We start from the raw sequence: 19,730 nt of genomic DNA, 5'->3' as shown, positions 1-19,730 counted from the left end.
TTAACATCATAATTTGTTGATTTTGTATTAAATTTTTTTAAAAAAATTATGACTTACAAAAATTAAAGAAAAAGATTAACTTTTTCCTAAAATAAGATTATATTAAGTATAAAACAAATATAATGCCAATAATTTTTTAAAACAACTTGTTAAAACTTCTACAAAAAATCGATTGAAACCGATTTAATCAACTTTATGATTAAGGCGTTTAAGAGATGAAATTCGATCAAGTCAGTTAAAGATCTGAAGACAATTGGTTAAGTGAATTTTTTAGCCGAATTGTCAATCGCTGTATGCGATCAGAAAAGGAATTCAAGCCAGGAGGGAAAAAGCACTGAAGACATTGGTTAGCCAGCGGCTGAAGAATTCATGCGACCAGCATCCGGGTACGTTGTTGTGTTGTGTTTTCAACAAAAGAAAGAGCAGTAATGGGAGTGATTCACAGTAAAAATGCGGCCACTTGCACTATGCGAAAAGAATTTAAGCCGAAAGTAATACACTCAAATCCTATAAACCGTCCCTTGGTAACCAGACCAATTCCACCCAAAAATCCAATCGCCATGCACTTTTTTTCTGCTATACAACTTGATTTCACACTGTTAGCAATTCCATCTATTTACATACAGAAACCAGTAGAGTGATATTTTCAAAAGTAATATCCTCCACTTGTCAAAAATACAACAAACGCGTTGCCTGTCATTCCACCTTCAAAATAGGGAGCTCAAGCCACTAGGCAAATGCTTTGTACTAGCCTTAATGCTTGCAATTTTCAACATGTATGTGTGGAATGGAAGTTTGGAAAAGATTTCCCTTCCTCATCCCCATAAATTATCCCAGCATGTCCTGCTACAATACCTGGCCAGCCCCGCCCTCTTGTCTTGTTTTCCCTTTCCATGTTATCACCAACAATGAATCATTGTCTCTCTCACAACAAATGCTTGCACAGAACTCATTACACAGAACCAGGAGCAGATCCTATAGCTGAGAATCACGCAATAATTACTTTTTAACATTATCACCCCTGATTGAAAGAAGCTCTCAAGCTCTCATCTGGTAGTGTCCAAGACATCAAATGCCCACCAGAATCACCACTCAGCAACTGCTTCAAGTCACTGGTTAAGTGAAGGGCAGTAACTGGGTACTTATGAAACTTTAGTACCTTGTGGAGGACCAATCTGTATTCTGGTGACTTACTCAAATCCAACCCTCCTGTTCCACTGCTAGTTGACTTGCTAATGGTGCTCTCTTCGTCAGTGCAGTGAACCATGTGCCAGACCTTAACAGCCCCACTCTGGTGACCGGTTACATACCAGTTTGTGTCCAGCCAATCAGAAAATGTGCAACTCGTCACAGAGAGTATAGAATCAGATGGCAGCTGGGATGTGTTAATTACTGCTAGACAGTCCCCATTGATGCTCCAGACAGCAAGCAGAATTCCAGCAGCTGTCACAATTTCCCCAGTTAAGTCATTCACATAAACTGCAGAAACTGGTGCTGGAAACTCCGGAAGATGCCTAACAAAACCTAAGGAGCTGAGGTCCCATATGATAACAGTGCAGTCATCTGATCCACTCACAATCAGCATATAAGGCTGACTGACATGAAGACATGTGATTTTGGCTGTGTGAGCACAAAGCACTTTCTCCAACAGCAACCGTCTTGAGGCACGAGGCCCATCCATGCTGATTCTCCAAACAGAAACTAAACCATCATCAGCGCCAGTAACCAAAATGTGACCATCATGACTAACACCAGCACATTGAATCTGGTTTCCCCCATGAAGATTTTCATGTGTTGAAAGGAGTCTATCTTGGTCATAGCTCATAAATCTCAAGCTGCGATCAGGAAAACCCCATGCTACATATTTGGCATACGTTCTAGGTTTGAGCAAAGTGTTTGCCCCAGCAACAAGAATTTTCTCATGGAAAGTGACAATCTGGGTTATGGAAGAAGAGCTTTTCCGTATTTCATGCGGAACAAGAAGGGCTGAATGCTTCAGTGGATGAGGAGGAAGTTTTCTGTCAGACCGCCTTTTCACATGGGGTTTGAGGAATAGTTGCTTAGGTGTCTGTCCAAAATGATTGATCTGAGCAAGAATAGAGGCTTTCATTGAAGGATCTGTGACTGAGTCTATGTCCACACTCCCCTCATATGTGTAGTGGTAGAAAACATTAACAGCTTCTTCAGCCGCCTGTCAGTTGTAATAACAATATACAGAATTACAAGCAGAACAATAAGAGGATTTAACAAATATATCTTGGAATGACATGGATTCGGGATTTTGATTATGTGAGTGGCAATACATGAAGTCCAACTGGGTAATTAAAAAAGAAAGAGAATATTGCCAAGAAAAAAGAATATTTTTTAGTTTTTTTCAAATTAAAAATAGTTGCAACCAGCACTGGCAGTTCATCTGGTGCAACTTCGCAGCAATCCAAAAAGGATTAAGGCAAATTATACCAGCAGGATTGGCATATGACTGAAAACTTGAGAATTTTCAACATTTTTCTCAAGTATGTACGTGTGAGTGTTAAAATGAGTAGCAATTTTTAGAAAATTCAGCAAATGGAGGTCAAAATATGCTTCACAGAGAACGCATATACCCACCTTTCCCCTTTGTTTATAGCCAAAAATGAGGTCTATCCAATGGTGCAGATTTTCTGAAACAAAATCAGATTCTAGGGCTTCTCTATGCTTCTGAATGAATTTCCTAGCACTGCCTTTAGCCCAAGGAGGTAGGACAACATCACCAACCTGGGGAATACAAAAAACAAAAAAACAGAAAATGAGAAATTAGTGAGCCTAAAAGATACTTTATTTTGGCAAATTATCAAACAAGAGATAAAGATCGTACTACATGACTCAAAGTTAGAAAATTTTAACCACAACAGACCTTATCCCCCGACTGTTTCTCTCCCAAGTCAAGATTGAAGCGGTTTTCCAAAAACTCAGGCATGTAGAAGAACTCTGGAATCAGTTCTTTCACATCTGACGTGTTACCCTTCCCAGCAGCACTCAACCAAGTGTCTCTTATGCTATTGAAAAGACGATCAGCATGATCAAACTGGCCACCCTGTAGCTTCTGATTCTCCGCACTAAACGGTGGCAAGCGAAGAAGATAAAAGAGAACAATACCAGCACTAGAATAATGAGAACCATAATGGAATTTTGGGACCTCTGGGTCATCCCAGCTCTCATATCTGAAAAGCAAAAGAGAAGTGGAATGGGTAAGGAATAACATAGACATACAACTCAAAACATACATCTAAGAGACCAGGTTAAATAAACATTCCTCACATTATAAATCATTCATATAACAGTGAACATGACAGTATAACTACTCATCTAAATGGCACACACTACATGCTTGACAAAGATATTATTAAATAGTTTTATAATTAAAAATGGATTTTGAATAAATATTAGGATTCACCTTTTCTTAAATTCCTCTTCCCCTTCTGGTGTCTGACAGCCCATTGGTTTGTCAAGTTTGCGAAAGGTATTGGGATCCGACAAGTCCAGATTTTCGCTCTCATAATCAGCAAGAACCCATGGAAAGACAGGGTATTGGGTAAGATCACTGTATCCACGTCCAGCCAAGGTATTGAGATGCATGAGGTACTGGAAATTGCTGATTTCTCCATTTTGCCACCTCTTCGAGAAAGATTTAGCCATTATTTTGAAAAGACGACCACCCTCATTGCTTTCCTGTTTTGTCGATCCTGAAATGGTTGTGTCCAACCTGATGCAAGGAAATAAATTACAAAGTAAACAATCTTTGCCAATATTCTGAAGATCAGGAAGAACAACAAACACGATAGAAAGAAGCATAAGCACAACAAAGAACAGTATATGAAAAAAAATGATGGCCAAAAGATAGATGATAAAGGAAAGGGTAAACAGAAAACAACTTTGAAATAAACAGAAAGACAAGTGGATATGTCTTTTTCTGTACCTTGATACCACAGCTCATTTTCAGGAAGCAGCTAACCACAACCATAGAGCTACCATAAAAAACAGAATTTAAAAAAAAAAAGAAAAGACAATAAATGAGTTCCATGTTACATACATGCTGTTCCGTGGTAGATTCATTGCAACCAGATTTTTGAAAACTTCATCTCTCTCTCTTTTGTGAAATACCAGTAGATCATTACATCCATCCATGCTGAATAACTCAACAGCAACAGGACGGAGCTGATAATCACGCTTTAAAATCTCATGAACACTATCAAGCTTCCACATACGCCAAGGGTGAGGTAAATTACCACTGCTGACCACTCTCTCCTTTCCCCATGCACCACCGTTGTAGGCCCAAGCCCTTCCCCCTACCAATGTCTTTGGTGTTGTGGTCCAGGATGAAGTTGATTTTGACTGGAAATCCAGACTGCCGGTAACATCCTTCTTTACACCCAATGCCTGATCTATAACAGAGAGTTCATCTTCACATTCCTTCTCACATATGCGCCCAGAATCATCAATGTAAAAGTTCTCTATTACATACAAACATAGTTCCCCTATCAGAAATATACCATCCTGTTTGTCAAGACCTACTACTCGCTCACAGTTATATCTGAATCGTATCTTTTCAAGGGGTTCCAGATAAGGTCTGATTAAATATTCACCATTATCAGGAAGTTCCTTATCTAACTTATCCTCTGTAGCTTTGACTTCATCAATTTTAATAGAAGACGACTGCTTAGGAGATCCAGGTTCAGATTTTCCTGGTATGCTTTCTGATATAGGGACAGAGACTGCACTAGATTTCCCACCAAACTCAAGGGCTGAGTGAAGACTAGCTTCATTTACACTGCTAGCTCTGTCATCATTCCAGCCATTTTTAACAGATGTTACATCTTTCACATCACCCAACTCTTTATACAATGATTCATCATAAAGCTCACTGTCAACACCATTCTGTTTAACACTATCACTCAAAAGATTGAAAATTGCTTCAGAATCAGAATCAGAAACATCTGGGCCATCCTCATGTTTGACTTTGGAGAGCTCTGTCTCACCTAATTCCAACTGCCCATCAAGCACATTTTGGATACTATAAATTCTTAATTTACAGCGCTCCAGCTTTTTGCGCATCCTGTATGGACCCTCAATCGGGCAAAGTTGCCATTCAGGATCTTCAGGCACAGAGGATTTACGAATTGGGAATATTCCCCGCTCATGCACAAGTTGTTGGAGATGGGTTTGCCATTCACTCTCGGCATGGAGCACCCATCCATACTTATCCTGACGGACAACTCTCAACTCAGTAGACATTGTATCGCGAACCATCTCCAATGCATATCTCCTTTCATTCACTTGCTCCCAGTGTTTTAGGTCTAACTTTGAAGTATCTCGTAATCTTCTTCCCATTTCCCTCTTACGACGACCCTCCATGCCTTTAATCCTTACTCCAGGAAATTTTGCTGAGCCAGCAATATACTGCACCCACATTATTGCTGCACATTGCTCCAGTACTTTATTTACCATCTGGTCAGAGCTCTGAAGCCAGTCAAAGAAAGCAGATAAACTTCCAGTCAACAATTTGTCAAAACCACCATGCAGTACATCTAAGTGCTGTCCTTGGTTAGGTTTAGAGACAAGCAAGTCTTCCAGTGAAGCTCTTCGATGAACCAGTAAATACTTGACAACATCAATTGCCATGTTCTGAACATTTCGCCTTTGGTCACAAAGAAGAGAAATTAAATTCACACAAAGACAGCAATTTAGATCGGTATCAAGATTGCTAGGACAAAATATGATTCGTCGGTGAGCAACTAATAACTGCAAAACTGTGCAGATATCAATTCCTGGATCTTCATGTGAATTTGTGGGTGATCTTTTCTTAGATTCCATAAGCAAACCCAAGGAGGAAAGGAGATCATCTTCTCCTATGGTGATCAGGAATGATGGTAGGAAGCAGTACAGTATCATCCTATTTGTATTCTTAAGAATTGAATGTACATAAGCATCAAGTTGCCTGCTTCCTCTTGTAATAGACAAAAGACCTTTGCCAGTAGGAGCTGCTTCTTCAATTCGACCATCTTTGTTTGCTAATTGCAACATTGATAACAAGAACTCTAGAGTTTTCAGTACACCAGCAGCTTGGGGAAAAGCACCCATGTAAACACGATCAACAATCATCCAGCATAAAGCATCTAAGTTTGAGGACCATTTAGTCTTGTCTAGCTTTTTCTCATCTTCTTCATCATCACGCAAGAGACGCCTTTCAACAAAATTCATTAGTCTGCTAAGAAATAAACCTTGGAAAACCAACACAGATTCAGATTCAACATATAGTGGAACCATTTCCAAGATGCTCTCCACAACTTGTGCTGCTTTTATTTGCTCTGTCAAAAAGTCAGCCAGTACTTCTGCTATAAAATCCAACATAGCAGTTGCCCCAGCAGAACAAGGGCCACCACCATAGCCAGAATCATCCATTTCCAGAAGAAGCTTTGGGGTAACAGAAAAGGTCATATTTGCAGCCGTTGGACCTTGAGAACCAGACTTCAAGTCTGAGGTTTGATCAAAATCGCTAGCAGACATAGAAGACTCCATCGAAGGAGTGGCAATTATGGGATTTCTGGATTCACTATGGTTTGCACTTAACCACGAAGTCAAAGCAATAACTGGAGATGAAGGTGTAAGGGGGATTTTGGAATTGGATTTCTCAGATAAAATAGGAGAATCTGGAATAGCAAGAGATGCAGAACTCTGGGAATCTGGTGGTTGAATTGTCAAATTGTCTTTGATACTTTGGAAGCTGAACTCATTTGAGCTTGAGGTGGCAGAAACCTGATCGACACTATCACCATCTATGCTCTGAATACCTTGGACATCTTCCTGCAATGATTTGTTCAGTTCCTGGAATGTAGTAGGCTTAATCTCTTCTTTATCTTCAGCCATGAAATTTGAAGAGACACGCGTTTCTTCAGAACTTGAACTGACCTGTGCTTGAGGGAAGCTTCCAGCACTAATAGAAGTCCTGGCAGACTGTTCATGCTCCACAGGCAAGCTAGAGAATGTATTTTGCGAACTAGCATCATCGTGGTCATTTAAATTCTTCTCTTCTGTCTTTGCAGAGAGCTCTCTTGCCATCTTCACCGAGTGAGCAGCCCTGTAAGACAAAATACAAAGAAAACATGATAACTTGTGAGGCAAATTAGAGATCATGTAGGCATTATATCCTATTATACAATTTTTTTTTTGGAACATTATACAAAAATATGATACGCAATTTATGCAAACAAAATGTAAAAGTATTAAAAGGAGAATGCATCTCAAGACAAACCTAACACAAGAAAAATAAAGGTCAACACAGCTTTCTAAAAACTCTGCTCGTCTGCAAACGGCAGAGAAAGGAGGGCACATCTTCGCCAAATCAACCATAAATCTCAGAACTGAGGTTGCAGCCGAAGGAGCAGATGCCTCCCCACCCATTAAGCGTGCAGCATACGTCTTGTGCATGAGAGCTTCACCCTGAAGCTCCCCAGCCATATCTGCATTTTCTTCCACAAGTTCTGCCACTAGTTGGGAAAGATTTCCAGTTTGGCGAGCAAGAATTGACTGCATGCTCAGCCTATCAAAGGTGGATTTCGCCATAGCAATTATAGATTCCAATAGTTCTACAAATTTCAACTCCACATGGCCTCCATCACTTGGCATTAGTGCATGAAAGTCCAGCATACGGACTTCTGGCAATCTCGGATAAACAGGCTTCCCGAATATGAGGCAGAACAAGATATAATATATATCAGGAGAATCATAGAAACTAGGAAGCACACGCATCAGACCTTGATAACCTCCACTTGTACGAAATTTAAGAGCAAAAGTGGGAGAAGAAGCCAAACACACACCAAGAAGAGTCATGATCCATCTCATACTTGTAGGATGAACAGCTTCATCAAGAAAATATGTTATTAATTTAGAAGAGACAATTTTATGCCACTGTTCAAGCATCTCTTCTGATTTGATGGTCACTTGAAGATCGATAAGCATCTCCAAAAGCATATTCCTCACTATCACATGCTTTCCCATGGACTCACGCATTATTCGATGCTGTGGTTTCAGCTCAGGTGGATCAAATGTCATAATAACAAACCTAACCACATTTTCAAGTTCAGATGCCAGGAAACCATCTTCCAATATGACCCCAAGGAGTACAACTAATTTTTCCAAAACAGGAACTTCAACATCACCACGCTGCAAAGTCACCAGTAAATGTTGAACAAGGTTGATTCGACGAAGAACTGTAAGGTTGTGATTCCTGTACCAATGCATGGACACAAGATGCTCTAGGAAATTTAAAAGTGCAATTTGAATGGAAACTGGGGCAGTCACCCACAATGTCCAGTCCAGCAAAACATGTTCTACCATATCCGCATTTGACAAGACAATGCAGTTAGAAGTTTCAACTGGCATATCAGCATTTTCTAGCTCTGAAATATGACTGAATGAATCCTTTGGGGCAGAAAAATCATCCATGTCAACATGAGATCCAACTGAAGATGTTTCATCACGGAACTTTGACAAACTAAGAACATCAAAGCTAGTTTCATGAATAGTTGTAGTAGGTGATATAAGAGTTTGAATATGTTCCAATTTATTTGGTTCTGAAAATGAAGCTTCACATGCAGCGATCTGGAAAAATATCTCAAGGCACTGCATATCAAATAATGACATCCTTTGGCGCAGGAATAGAGCTAGCAAATGGTATCCCCTGTATGTTTGCATGTCTCTTACATTTTGAGGATTGTGATGAAGTGCACAGGCGAGAAATGAAAGGGCCATATGGAGCATATCCCTAGTCTCAGCAGCCTCAACAAGGGCCAAAATAACAGACATCCCACCAACAGGGCGGATGGTATCACCAATCACACATTGCCTACAGATATAGATATCCCCATGAAGACGCCCAAACCGTGGTATACCTGCATAGACAACCGAAGAAAGAATGGTTCCGATAAGATGAATTTTCAAAATGGTCATTTATAAAAGGGAAAAAATGGTTATTCACCTCCAATCGGAGACGCAGCAGCTGACAGTGGATCAACCAAATTGAGCATGAATGATGTCCCAGATGCTCGAACAGCCTCCACACATGTTCCATCAAAAGCAAATATGAGTTTTTTACCAGAGAGCTGAAATGAAAGGTTTCCTAATCTATCCAAATCCCAAACAATTCCACTTCCATCTGCCTTGGAGTCTCCCAGCTTGATTGCACTGTCAAGTTTCTGTGTTCCAGGAGGTACAGACAAGTCAGCCTCTAATGAATCTAAGATAGCCATGCTACCACCACCACAAGCCTGGTTGGGGACAAAACGGAGAAGATCTGTGTCTTGGAAAAGCCCTCTATATCCTCTACCAACAATGTACATGAAACATATACAACCTGGCGTGAGCACTTCCTCAAAAAGATAGCAACAGCGAAGTCTCCAAGTCAAGTCACAAACCCTTGCACAAGTAACAGGAGTCCCAATGGTTACCTGCAAAGGTTTTCCAATGGGAGAGGGGGAATATCCTAATTTTCCTGTGTGCCTTAGCTTCCCATCAAGATAAACATAAGCAACACTAGCTTGGAATAATCCAGCAAGGGCATTAGGTTTGCTATGAACAACAGCAAGGTGATGCCACCGGCCTTCCTCCAGTTCCAATCCAGAAAATGATAAGGAGCAAGAGTTGCTGGTTGCAAGGGTAAGAACACCATCCTCTTGAAGAAAAAGTTCCGCATAGAAAGTATTCTCGTTACTTACTGCACCAACAGAAAATATCCGGAGAATATGCCGGTCATGATGACCATTAGAGCCACTTTTCCTCTTGGAATGACCAGCTTTGACAGGCTCAATTTCTTTTGCTTGTGTTCTCAAAAAGTTATGAAACTGAAACCAACAAACAAATGAATAACCAGCAGCAGGAGGCCAAGATCTTTCTCCCAGAGACACCTGAACAGAAGCATGCCCAACCTTGCTCATGTCCATCTCAACAAATGGAGCCAAAGAAACATTTTCCAAGGCCATATCTTCCATAAGGATTAACCTTTCCATCATATCAACAATTGTATGACCTGATTTCATCAGCCTCATTGGCAGAATATATCTTACAAGTGCCCGGAGTTCAGATGCGGACAACCTATACCAGAAATACAAACCTTATCTCAGAAATAATAGAAGACCAACAAAAACTAAATAGATTGAGCAAATATAGTGATTCATAGATGACCACCAGCATACCTATATGCCCCTACAACCTCTACAATCTTCAAAGTATAAGAGAGTAATGGTGATGAGCCAGAAAGGAAGGGGTGAATTGTCTCCAGTAAAAGTTCCACACAACCTAAATAAATTATAAAAGCAAAAAGTAAGAAATTAATGTCTGATATAGAAAAGAACGTCATGGCAATAGGAGATACTTTCTCACCTACAGAGCTGAGATTTTCCTGATTGAAGGGACCAGAACGAGCAAGCTTCCCAATAAGGTTCAGCACTTCTAACTGCACCTTAGGAGTAAAAAGCAACAATGAACGGATCAGAACTCTAACAGCACCAGCATTGTATATTCGTTCCTTATCAGGATTAACCAAACCAGATGGGGTGGTTAAAAGAAAACTAGTGGACTCATTTTCAGCCAGATCTGCTGATGTGGCACTCTCTGGTGTCATGAAAGGTGGAAGAACAATTTCAAGAGCAAGTTCCAACAGCAGTTGTATAACTTGCTTCTCATAATCCACACACAGCATGCCAGACTCAGACAGAAGATCATAAAATGTTTGTGATGATATGATAGCATGCAATTTTGTCCTATTAATGGCATTACCACACACCCCAGCTGTCATAAGGCGCAACAAATATGTGAAGACTTTGATGTAAACTAATAAAGAAGATTCTTCTGAGTGTCCTTCATCACCCTGAAAGCTATGGAGGGTGGTCAGCAGAAGAGAAAATCCAGTGGCTTCACCAAAGAGTCTCTGAGCTGCATTATTTACTCCCAGAATTCGCCACAAAGCTCCCATTGTATCGCATTTTGCATCACTTTGAAGCTTGTATTGATGTCCTGAAACACTAGTAACCATTCCACTCTTTAAAACTTCAACAAGTGCTCCTAATTCTTCAGGATGACCCTGGGAAAAAAAGGAAACCAATTTGGTGTGACCAAAGGCAAAATAACAGCTGTACATGTGCAGTTTACTCCATGCAAAGGGATAAGGACATTGAACATTAGATCAATTGGAAGTTAAGTTCCAGGATGCTCATCAAGGTACAAAAAGAATAAAGAAAAATGTGAAAAAGGGGAGAAGAACAATATTCTTGAATGCAAGATCTATCCAAATTTAAATATCAAACAGGAGAACAAGCATCTTGACAAACCTGCATAGTGTCTTCAGTGATCAAACATGACAATATGCGGAGGACCCCAGGACGATGAATATTGGACACCAGGAAGGGGAGAACAGTGGTCACACCATTGGCAGATCGGAATGAAGCTTGATTGGCTTCAGCTTTTTTTACTAATGAAACCATACAATCCCAAGCAACAGCAACTGTACCCTCAACTTCGAAAATGGGAAACTTCCCTGAACCAGATTCCATAAGCTTGGGTGAAGTAATAATAACATCCTTACTGTCCAAGCGTTTCTTGAAGCTGCTGGAGTTGGATTTTCTCTCCAACTGATTACCATTACCATCATGTGGGTCTGGACCCAAAAGAAACTTATGTTGCTTCAAATCATCCAACAGGACTTCCAGCACACCTACTTCTCGTAGGACTTTCTTGTATTGTTGATCAAAGGATAGAAGCTTTACAAAAAAAGAAAGGATAGTGAGCTTTAGTTCTGATGTAATTGGTTGCTGCAATAAGCAACATAGAGACAGCAGTTCTTGCTCAGGAACGCAATTCACTACAGTCACAGCATATTCAAGAATTTTCAAGATTATCTCTTGCAATGATGAAGGAAATCCAGCCATGTTTAAGATCAAGAGAGGAACAGTCCTCAGTTGCTGACACAAATTATAGTTTTCAAGATGACTTGAAAATATTTTAAACATTCTGTTTAATACTTCTGCCTGCAGATCCCTGCTGTCTGCCTTAAGAAAAATGTCCTGCAACATCTGGACAGCTTCAAGGTCTTTAACTTTATTATTTCCCTGTTCCCAGATTTCATCACCAAGCCTGTCAGTAGATGATGTTCGACTTCTGCCATGGCCACTGGCCTTTGTGTGAGAATATTTGGATTTTTTGCCTTCAGCAGGACCAGTTTGAGCTAGGTTAACAAGAACATCAAGTAGCCTACTCAAAGTGGGTGAGAGATGTTCAGAAGAAGGGTCCTCTTTTCCAACTAAATCCTTTTCCCCTGCATTGTCAAGAGTATGAGCACTACCTAAACCACTATCTTTGTCAGTCCGAGGCCTCATATATATAGATTCAATGCCTTGATTCTGTGGCATGGAGGACAGAACTAGAGCAAACTGAACAAGGAAGTGATAACCATGGGCATTATGTATATCTTCCCTAAGCCTGACACCACCAGCCTCTACAAGTCAAAGTTGCATGATATCAGCAATAACAGAAGACAGGAAAAATATTAAATAAAAATCATCAAAAGCAAGAACAGCTAGAAACATTAATACTTTCAGAAGCCAAGACCACATAACTTACGATACATTAACAAATTCATACACTAACCAAAGTCATCTTAATCAATTCAACAAGGTAGCATTAGATAGCAATTTATGATCACCATGGTGATCCAATCAGCATAATGATGAGATTCCTAGAGATCTTAGATTACCATGTTTGGTGTAATATACAAATCACCAGTGATCTTGAATCAATGTGTTGGGTATTGCATAAAAAAATATCACCAGGCACAAAATAGCCAAAATAACCTTATTATTAATAAGAAGATTATTTAAAAAGCAAGCAACAATTTCAAATTTAGTAAATGAACAATTTATAAACTAAGAATCCATTGTTCTAAAAAGAATTATAAGGCATGAACCAGTTTTGGTGTGTACAATTTCCTAGAACAACCAATTATGGTTATTGGTGTGTTCCCATAAAGGTCAAAGTCACATAGGTTGCTTTGAAATTGAATTAGTTAAAAGGTGGATGTTAGCTTATAAAGACTGAAAATTTGGAGAGAAACACATTTTTGTGCCCACCATTACAAGGGAAAATCTGTCAGGAAATGATAATGGAGATCACTCCCCCTTGGTGATAAAACTTTTCCACCCTTAAGTGATCTACTCACTTACGGTTATCTAAGAGCACTGCCATGAAGGACACCCAAATTACTACCAAACAAGGTGATCTAATCACAGTGAATAGATCAACCTGGATTTTAAGGAAATCACCCATACCATGCCACTCATGGATAAATCACGAACCAATTACCTGGTCTATATGACAATTCCACACATTCAAGTAACAGGTCCACAATCCCAACAGTATAAGCAGGGTCCCCACAATCTGGATTAAAATCTTTAACAGCCATTAGAAGAACTTTCATCTGCACAAAAGAACAGCAAGGGAAACACATGTAAAAGGACATATTTGACAAATGACAAGGCAACAAGAAAATAAACCAAATACACACTTGAGAAAGATATAAATAAAAGATTGCTGAAAAAAAAAATGGAATACAATAAAGCAAATTTAACAGTTTAACTTGGTTGCATTGTGAGCATAAGAGATCTACATCGGATACTAAGGTAAAACTTAGGCTTCAAAAGGCATGGCTTCACTAGTGCCTCAAATGCTGAAAGGCAGATGATATACAACTGTGGCAGCCATGACCCAGGTTAGATGAATATGGACCGTGTCTGTCCATAGATCAAAAAAAAAAAAGAATCCGCATAATGCAGAAGCGAAGTGGACGAGAGAAGACACTTGACAGGCAGCATAGAGGCTCCTCAAAATAAATATCCCAATCTCTTACAAGTCAACCACTGCATCTTATCAAAAGCTTTACTATTTCTTAGTTCAAATGCAGAACACAAAAACAAGTGGAGCTTTTCTCAAAGCCAACCATCTAGGATATTACAATTAAGAATTCCTTCGTTTTAATCTTTAAGAAAATTTATGCAACAAGGTGCACCTATTAAACAGTAAGTAGGCAATAACAAATGACATGCAAGCACTATATTAAAACTATGTAAGAGGGAGAAATACCTTCCAAATGTATGATCTTCTTAAGAGAAGAACATTTTCAAATAGGTAATGAAGGTTTAACTCCTTCAGGGTTTCTATTAAGTCTTTGTCTTCAAATAGACCACATCAACAATAATTGGGAGTTGATACCAATAAACATAGTGAATTTGATCACCAGATATTTCTCTCCAGTGAATCAATGTCTTAACCAAAATTACCCAAAAGAAGCCAACTAAAAGGAAGCTTAAACTCCACAGCAATCAAGTAGCAAGTTAATTGAGCTACCATCACCACTGGACTTGAGTTGATGCCCAGACAAAGAGACTTAAGGAAGCAACCTACCATTTCATATACACAATTCCACATATGTCAACACTCGCACCAACCATCAAACTGCCAAAAAAAGTCTTTTCCACTTTTAAGTTAAAACAGGATTCTACCTTCACTTAAATCATGGACTCCACTATTCTCCAAATTTTTGCCTAAATTGCTTTAGTAAAGCCCCAAATTGACACACAATTCCTAGCTTGCTGCCTATATAATTCATCACTATTCATTGCAAATCAACAGCAAACAAGCCTTAAATGTAAAGACAAAAACATGATCCAATGACTAAGATCCTTTAAAGAATAGGAAACTATATTTAAAAGAAGAAGAAAATTTAAGAAACAGCATCCAGCAAGCAACATTCTTCAGATATGCTCTTGAAAATTTCCATGAAGGCATACCAGATGATGTTTGTGTATGTATTTGGCCGTGCTTCCATTATCATTGACCAAAAGAAGTCCAAGGATCTAGAAGAAGAAGCAAATTATACGAACAGTTGTTAAATATCAGCACATGATGCTCAATGAACCTCCTTCAAACTAATTAAGAACATTTATATAGTAAGCACAACAAGTTTACCTGCATAGCATGTCTATGAAGTTGTATGATGTGCAGTGAAACAAGACCTTCCTTATATTTAGAGAAGACAGTTAAAGATCCATTGGCAACCATTTGAAATAGCAACATCAGAGAATCATCCTCGATCAAACTCTGTGCTGCTGAAGGATGGTTTGCCAATGCTTTCATAATATGCACCACGATTCCTTCTACCTGCATGAATAGCAAATAAGTTTAAAGTCAAACAAAAAAGTATTATTCAAGTCACCTACGTCATAAAAATGAGAAAAAAAATCAGGTCAATACTGTGCAATAAGATATCTTCTTTTTTTAATTTTAAGCAGCAAACAATAAAAGGCAAAAGTATCTACACACATGCCCAAAGACGTGCATCACATATACATACATAGATATGTGTGTGTGTGTATTCAGCGTACATAAAAAGCAATTAGAAGTTCAAGAAATCACAGAAAGAAAACTACCTCGAGTTGGCGGGCTTGCCTAACATCAGCAACTGAATCCTTTTCAGCTAGCATTGATTCCTCAGAGTCAGTAATTTTAGGCCCCTGATTAGCCTCATCAGGACTCAAAAGAGTATTCAGAATATGTATGAGACAGCAAAATATCCCAGAATCAAGGAGAGATTGTTTATCAATAGGCTGCAAACAGCAGAAAAAATAATGATAAAAACAACCAATAGTGTTTAAATATCAGAAAGAACAGAATTTAAAATGCCAAATGTGATGTAAAATTATAAGTTAAGAACTACTCCAATTCAACCAGATCAGTTCAAATAAGCCAAAGTAGGTTGGTTAGTTTTCCAACTACTTAATTCAAATATCATTACAGTTCATAGTATCTTTATGTTGGGATATATAACACAAACTTGTTCCAAGAAATATAATGACATCATCCCATCTACATAACATCAATTAAGCTATTAGAATTTAATGAGATATACCCCAGACACCAGGACTTCAACAGCAGTCAACAAATTTGAACCAGGACTGAAGCCATCCTGCAGATCAGCACACATAAATGTGACGCCAATAAGAAACCCACAAAGAATATCGACAATAAATTCATTCAGATATAAAGAACTTGGATCCCAGAGCCAAACCTTGGTGACTTCAGAGAAAAACTGTAGAACTTTCAATACATCCAAAGATCTTGTTTTGCTGCTAATTTTTAACTTTTCAATATCTGTTACAAACGCTCTTCCCACAACAAAAGAGAATATATGTGTTTCTACTAACCTGTAATTAATTAAAGTTCTTAATATTAGTCAACACGCTCTAATTAATTAAAGTTCTTAATATTGGTCAACACGCTCACAGTTGGAGAAAGACAGAAAGCAGTAATATCATTTGAATAGAGACAACCAATTCATACCACTAGAGATGTACAGTACTGAGCTAATACAACTATTCAGCAAACAAGCACAGTAACGACATGAACTATTCTCAAAGGAAAATACAAAAATGATTAATACTATTCAAATGGCACAAAGAAATTGATTAATTGACAATTTCTTTATGAGATTTGAAGCAGAAGCTGATGAAAACTTAAAACAATCCTCATGAGAAGCTAATATTTGGAAGGAGAAAACTATATCAACCAAACACCCAGTGTCTACATAGTATGAATAGTCAAAATTTGTATTAAGTTACACAGTAGGGGTCTTAGCTAATAATTATGCTAACCCCACAAAAAATCTAAATAATTATTAGAAAGTAGAAAGAACAAAATCATTCTAATAGCAATCAGATCAAGTCACGACAAGAATGAATCATAAAAAATGACTAACTATCAAGAGATGTGATGCAACTTCAATATCAGGAGAATGAATTTAGATACACAAACTTCAGAGTAAGGCAACTTTGAAATGTTTTCTGAATTAAAAATGGCAATAAAGTTATAATGCTGCTGAGTTTCTCAACAACTCAAACAAGTAGGTGAACAACAGGACAGGACAGAGCAACCTTGGGCAACAGTACTTGACAATGTGAAAGGGCATGAAAAAGTTTTCCTCAACAATCAGAACAAAGTAAAAATCCTTGACAAATTATTCAGACAAAATAAACAATGCAATATTAACAAAATAGACTAGAGGATCAGCAATCATACAGGGTGACTAATTGAGCTGCATTAGCATGCTGCTTGACTAATCTACAAAAGGCATCTACAGTCAAATTCAAGGCCGCTTCTTTCTCCTGCAAAGACAATACAAACATAAGGAAAATCAAAATGGTACATAAAAGGGTGCCAGGATTTAAAATATGGACGAAAAAGAACCTTTTCAGAATTGGATGAGCGGAACTCTTCCCAGAATCTCTTGAAGTCCAATTCCAGTTCATGTTTGTCTCTGCTGTCACAAGAAAAAAAGTAAATTCATTTAGAAAGAAATGTCACATCCATAAGCGAAAGCAGTGGAAAGCAGAGAAAAGATGGCACTTTGCCACAGTTTTTAAGTTTAAAAATGCAAGTTAAACAAAAATTGAATCTAGTCACTTTAATCACAATAAAGGAGAAGGAAATTATGAGTATAATATATGATTAGATACTGCACAAGAACAAAAATAAATGGTAGAGTGCAATAATTGAAAGTTGAAACCTAATTGCAAACACCAAATATTTTGCATAATATCATACTCAACAAATTGGTATAACAGGACAAACAAAGGGCTATTATCAACTCCCGATTTTAAAGAGAACAAAAAGCAGTAGCGTAGTAAAGGGTCTTACACTATCACAATTGAGTCTTGGTTTGACTAGAATTTGAAACCTTATTTGACTAAAATTTTAGTTTGCATACAACGTTGAATAGTTGTACAGTTTTAAACTTCTTGTCCTGCATTAAGACCTAGTCTTATTCTAATTTGAACTTTCATATCATAAAAGTAGTCCTCTAGATTTTAAGAAGTTAGTAGAGCTTTTGGGAGCCTTAGAGATGTAAACATCTTGTATTTGTCTTCTACACTAGGCGTAGCTAACGTGGGTGACTGGCGTTCTTGTGGGACTATTGAGAGAGGGTGTACAAAAGGTCTTTGAGTTCGTTCGGGAAGCCATATAGTGAGATACTATTGTACTTTAATTTCTCAATAATAGAAGAATTATTTCACTCTGGATGTTGGAAAGTAGTTGAACCACGTAAGTTCTTGTGTTTCCTTTTGCTTTATTTCACACTGGTTTTTTTTTTCTTGGAAAAAAAAGGACAAATTACCAGACTTATTTCTTACAAAAGAACATCCCTACATCCTTGATTCCCGTTATAAATGATATTCATGTGCTATTTATCGCTGTCCAAACCTAAACATTTCAGCAAACTAAACATCTATGCACTGATAAACCAATCATCCACACTATTCCAAGCTGTAAATGCAAGCTCCCACCCAAGACTGATTTCAAAATTACCTTCCATTTAGATCACTAAACATAGGTGTCTAACTCATCTCAAAATGCCCATGAGGGAAGTTTAGGCATATGGATTTCAGGTGTAAGAAACATTTCAAAACGAGGAATAAAGCAAAGGCATAACTAAACTTCAGTTGCTCAACAATTTAAAAGACACAAAAAAAGATAATAAAATATCTCTGATTAGTCAAAGAAAGATGTAGCATTCATCCTATTGCAGGCCCATAATCCTATCGTCAGTAACTGCCAACTAAATTCTTATTGCTCTTCCCATTACACTAATCAGACTTTCACCAAAGTTTTGGTCCAATCATTTTGCATAATACACTTATCTATGCATTTTGCTAATAAGCAAACCATCATATGTAGCTCTAATAACTTCTATGGATTATTTCTGACTCATCTTTTTTCTGTATTTGTTCCTTTCTGTTTGCATCCTCTCATGCTCTTTTAGTGGAAATAGCGATCCAGAACTAACTGAACTTGCTTGAGTTAGCCCGGCCCTACAACCTTATACTATAGTGACCCTAGCAGATAAAATACTATCCTACAATCACCAATTCTCGCCACAAGACTACACATTGGCACCTAAAAATTAAATTCAACCATGCATAATAGCACAATCAACAGTATCAAAAAGCTATCCACAATTAAATTTAAATCTTTAAGACTTATTTCTTGTAGAAAATGCACCAATATACTTAAGAGCATCTCATCCTTATCTTATCAAAAACATAAATAAATAAACAAACCACGCGCTACAACTGAATTTGTACTTCTAATTGCCCAAAATATATTGCAGATCAACGTTAAAAGCAGTCAACGGCAAGTAAAGAAGATGAAAAAACACAAACGGCAAGGAAATATATAAAGCGTGCAGCTATGATTCTACCAGTTCATCTCATAAATTTAACCATCATTCACTGATGGAAATGCAAGCAAGGAAAAATTTTCAAAAAAAAAAAAAAGGAAGAATAAGAAGAGTGAAAAAAAATAATAAATCAAACCTTGAAGGAGAGGAAGCGAAGTCATGGCGAGTTGAGGAAGCATTGGCATCGCGATTGGAAGAGGAAGAAGAGGAAGGAGAAGAAGAAGAAACAGTGGTGGCAGTAGGAGATTGAGCAAACCGACCTTCTCTTTGATGTCCTTAAGCAATGATACCCATTTCATCGTTTTCCCTTTCGATCCTTGAAACATTTACATGCGCCTCCCTCCTCTCATCCGACGCCGCCGCAGCACCAGATCCTTACCCTTCTAGAAATCCCGTCTAGAAGATCTCATCTACTCAG

General features: G+C 38.2%; 1 protein-coding gene across 5 annotated transcripts; it reads right to left on the bottom strand.

The window, feature by feature from the left end:
• Positions 1-438: 438 nt before the first annotated feature.
• On the bottom strand, positions 439-19,522 carry LOC110413571 (protein SPIRRIG-like). Of its 5 annotated transcripts, none has more exons than XM_089783025.1 (20): positions 19,449-19,522; positions 17,323-17,392; positions 17,155-17,240; positions 16,148-16,283; positions 15,989-16,045; positions 15,510-15,686; positions 15,049-15,240; positions 14,871-14,936; positions 13,387-13,501; positions 11,361-12,523; positions 10,414-11,113; positions 10,227-10,329; positions 9,014-10,125; positions 7,289-8,927; positions 6,946-7,114; positions 4,070-6,861; positions 3,434-3,742; positions 2,894-3,200; positions 2,608-2,754; positions 439-2,191 (listed from the first exon to the last, which is right to left on the bottom strand). In XM_089783025.1, exons 6-20 carry the CDS (start codon positions 15,561-15,563, stop codon positions 1,016-1,018), a joined length of 10,044 nt encoding a protein of 3,347 aa, XP_089639151.1. In that variant the 5' UTR covers positions 15,564-15,686; positions 15,989-16,045; positions 16,148-16,283; positions 17,155-17,240; positions 17,323-17,392; positions 19,449-19,522; the 3' UTR covers positions 439-1,015. The 5 variants fall into 5 exon arrangements, with proteins under 5 accessions (XP_089639151.1, XP_089639152.1, XP_021280103.2 ...); XM_089783026.1 differs by having other exon boundaries at positions 4,070-6,840; XM_021424428.2 differs by having other exon boundaries at positions 17,323-17,395; positions 19,449-19,488.
• Positions 19,523-19,730: the final 208 nt, after the last annotated feature.

Source organism: Theobroma umbraticum, unplaced genomic scaffold, assembly GCF_002168275.2.
Source record: "Theobroma umbraticum cultivar Fairchild unplaced genomic scaffold, ASM216827v3 scaffold_4.1, whole genome shotgun sequence".
Classification (NCBI taxonomy): Eukaryota; Viridiplantae; Streptophyta; class Magnoliopsida; order Malvales; family Malvaceae; genus Theobroma; species Theobroma umbraticum.
This window is presented reverse-complemented; position numbering and strand designations above follow the sequence as displayed.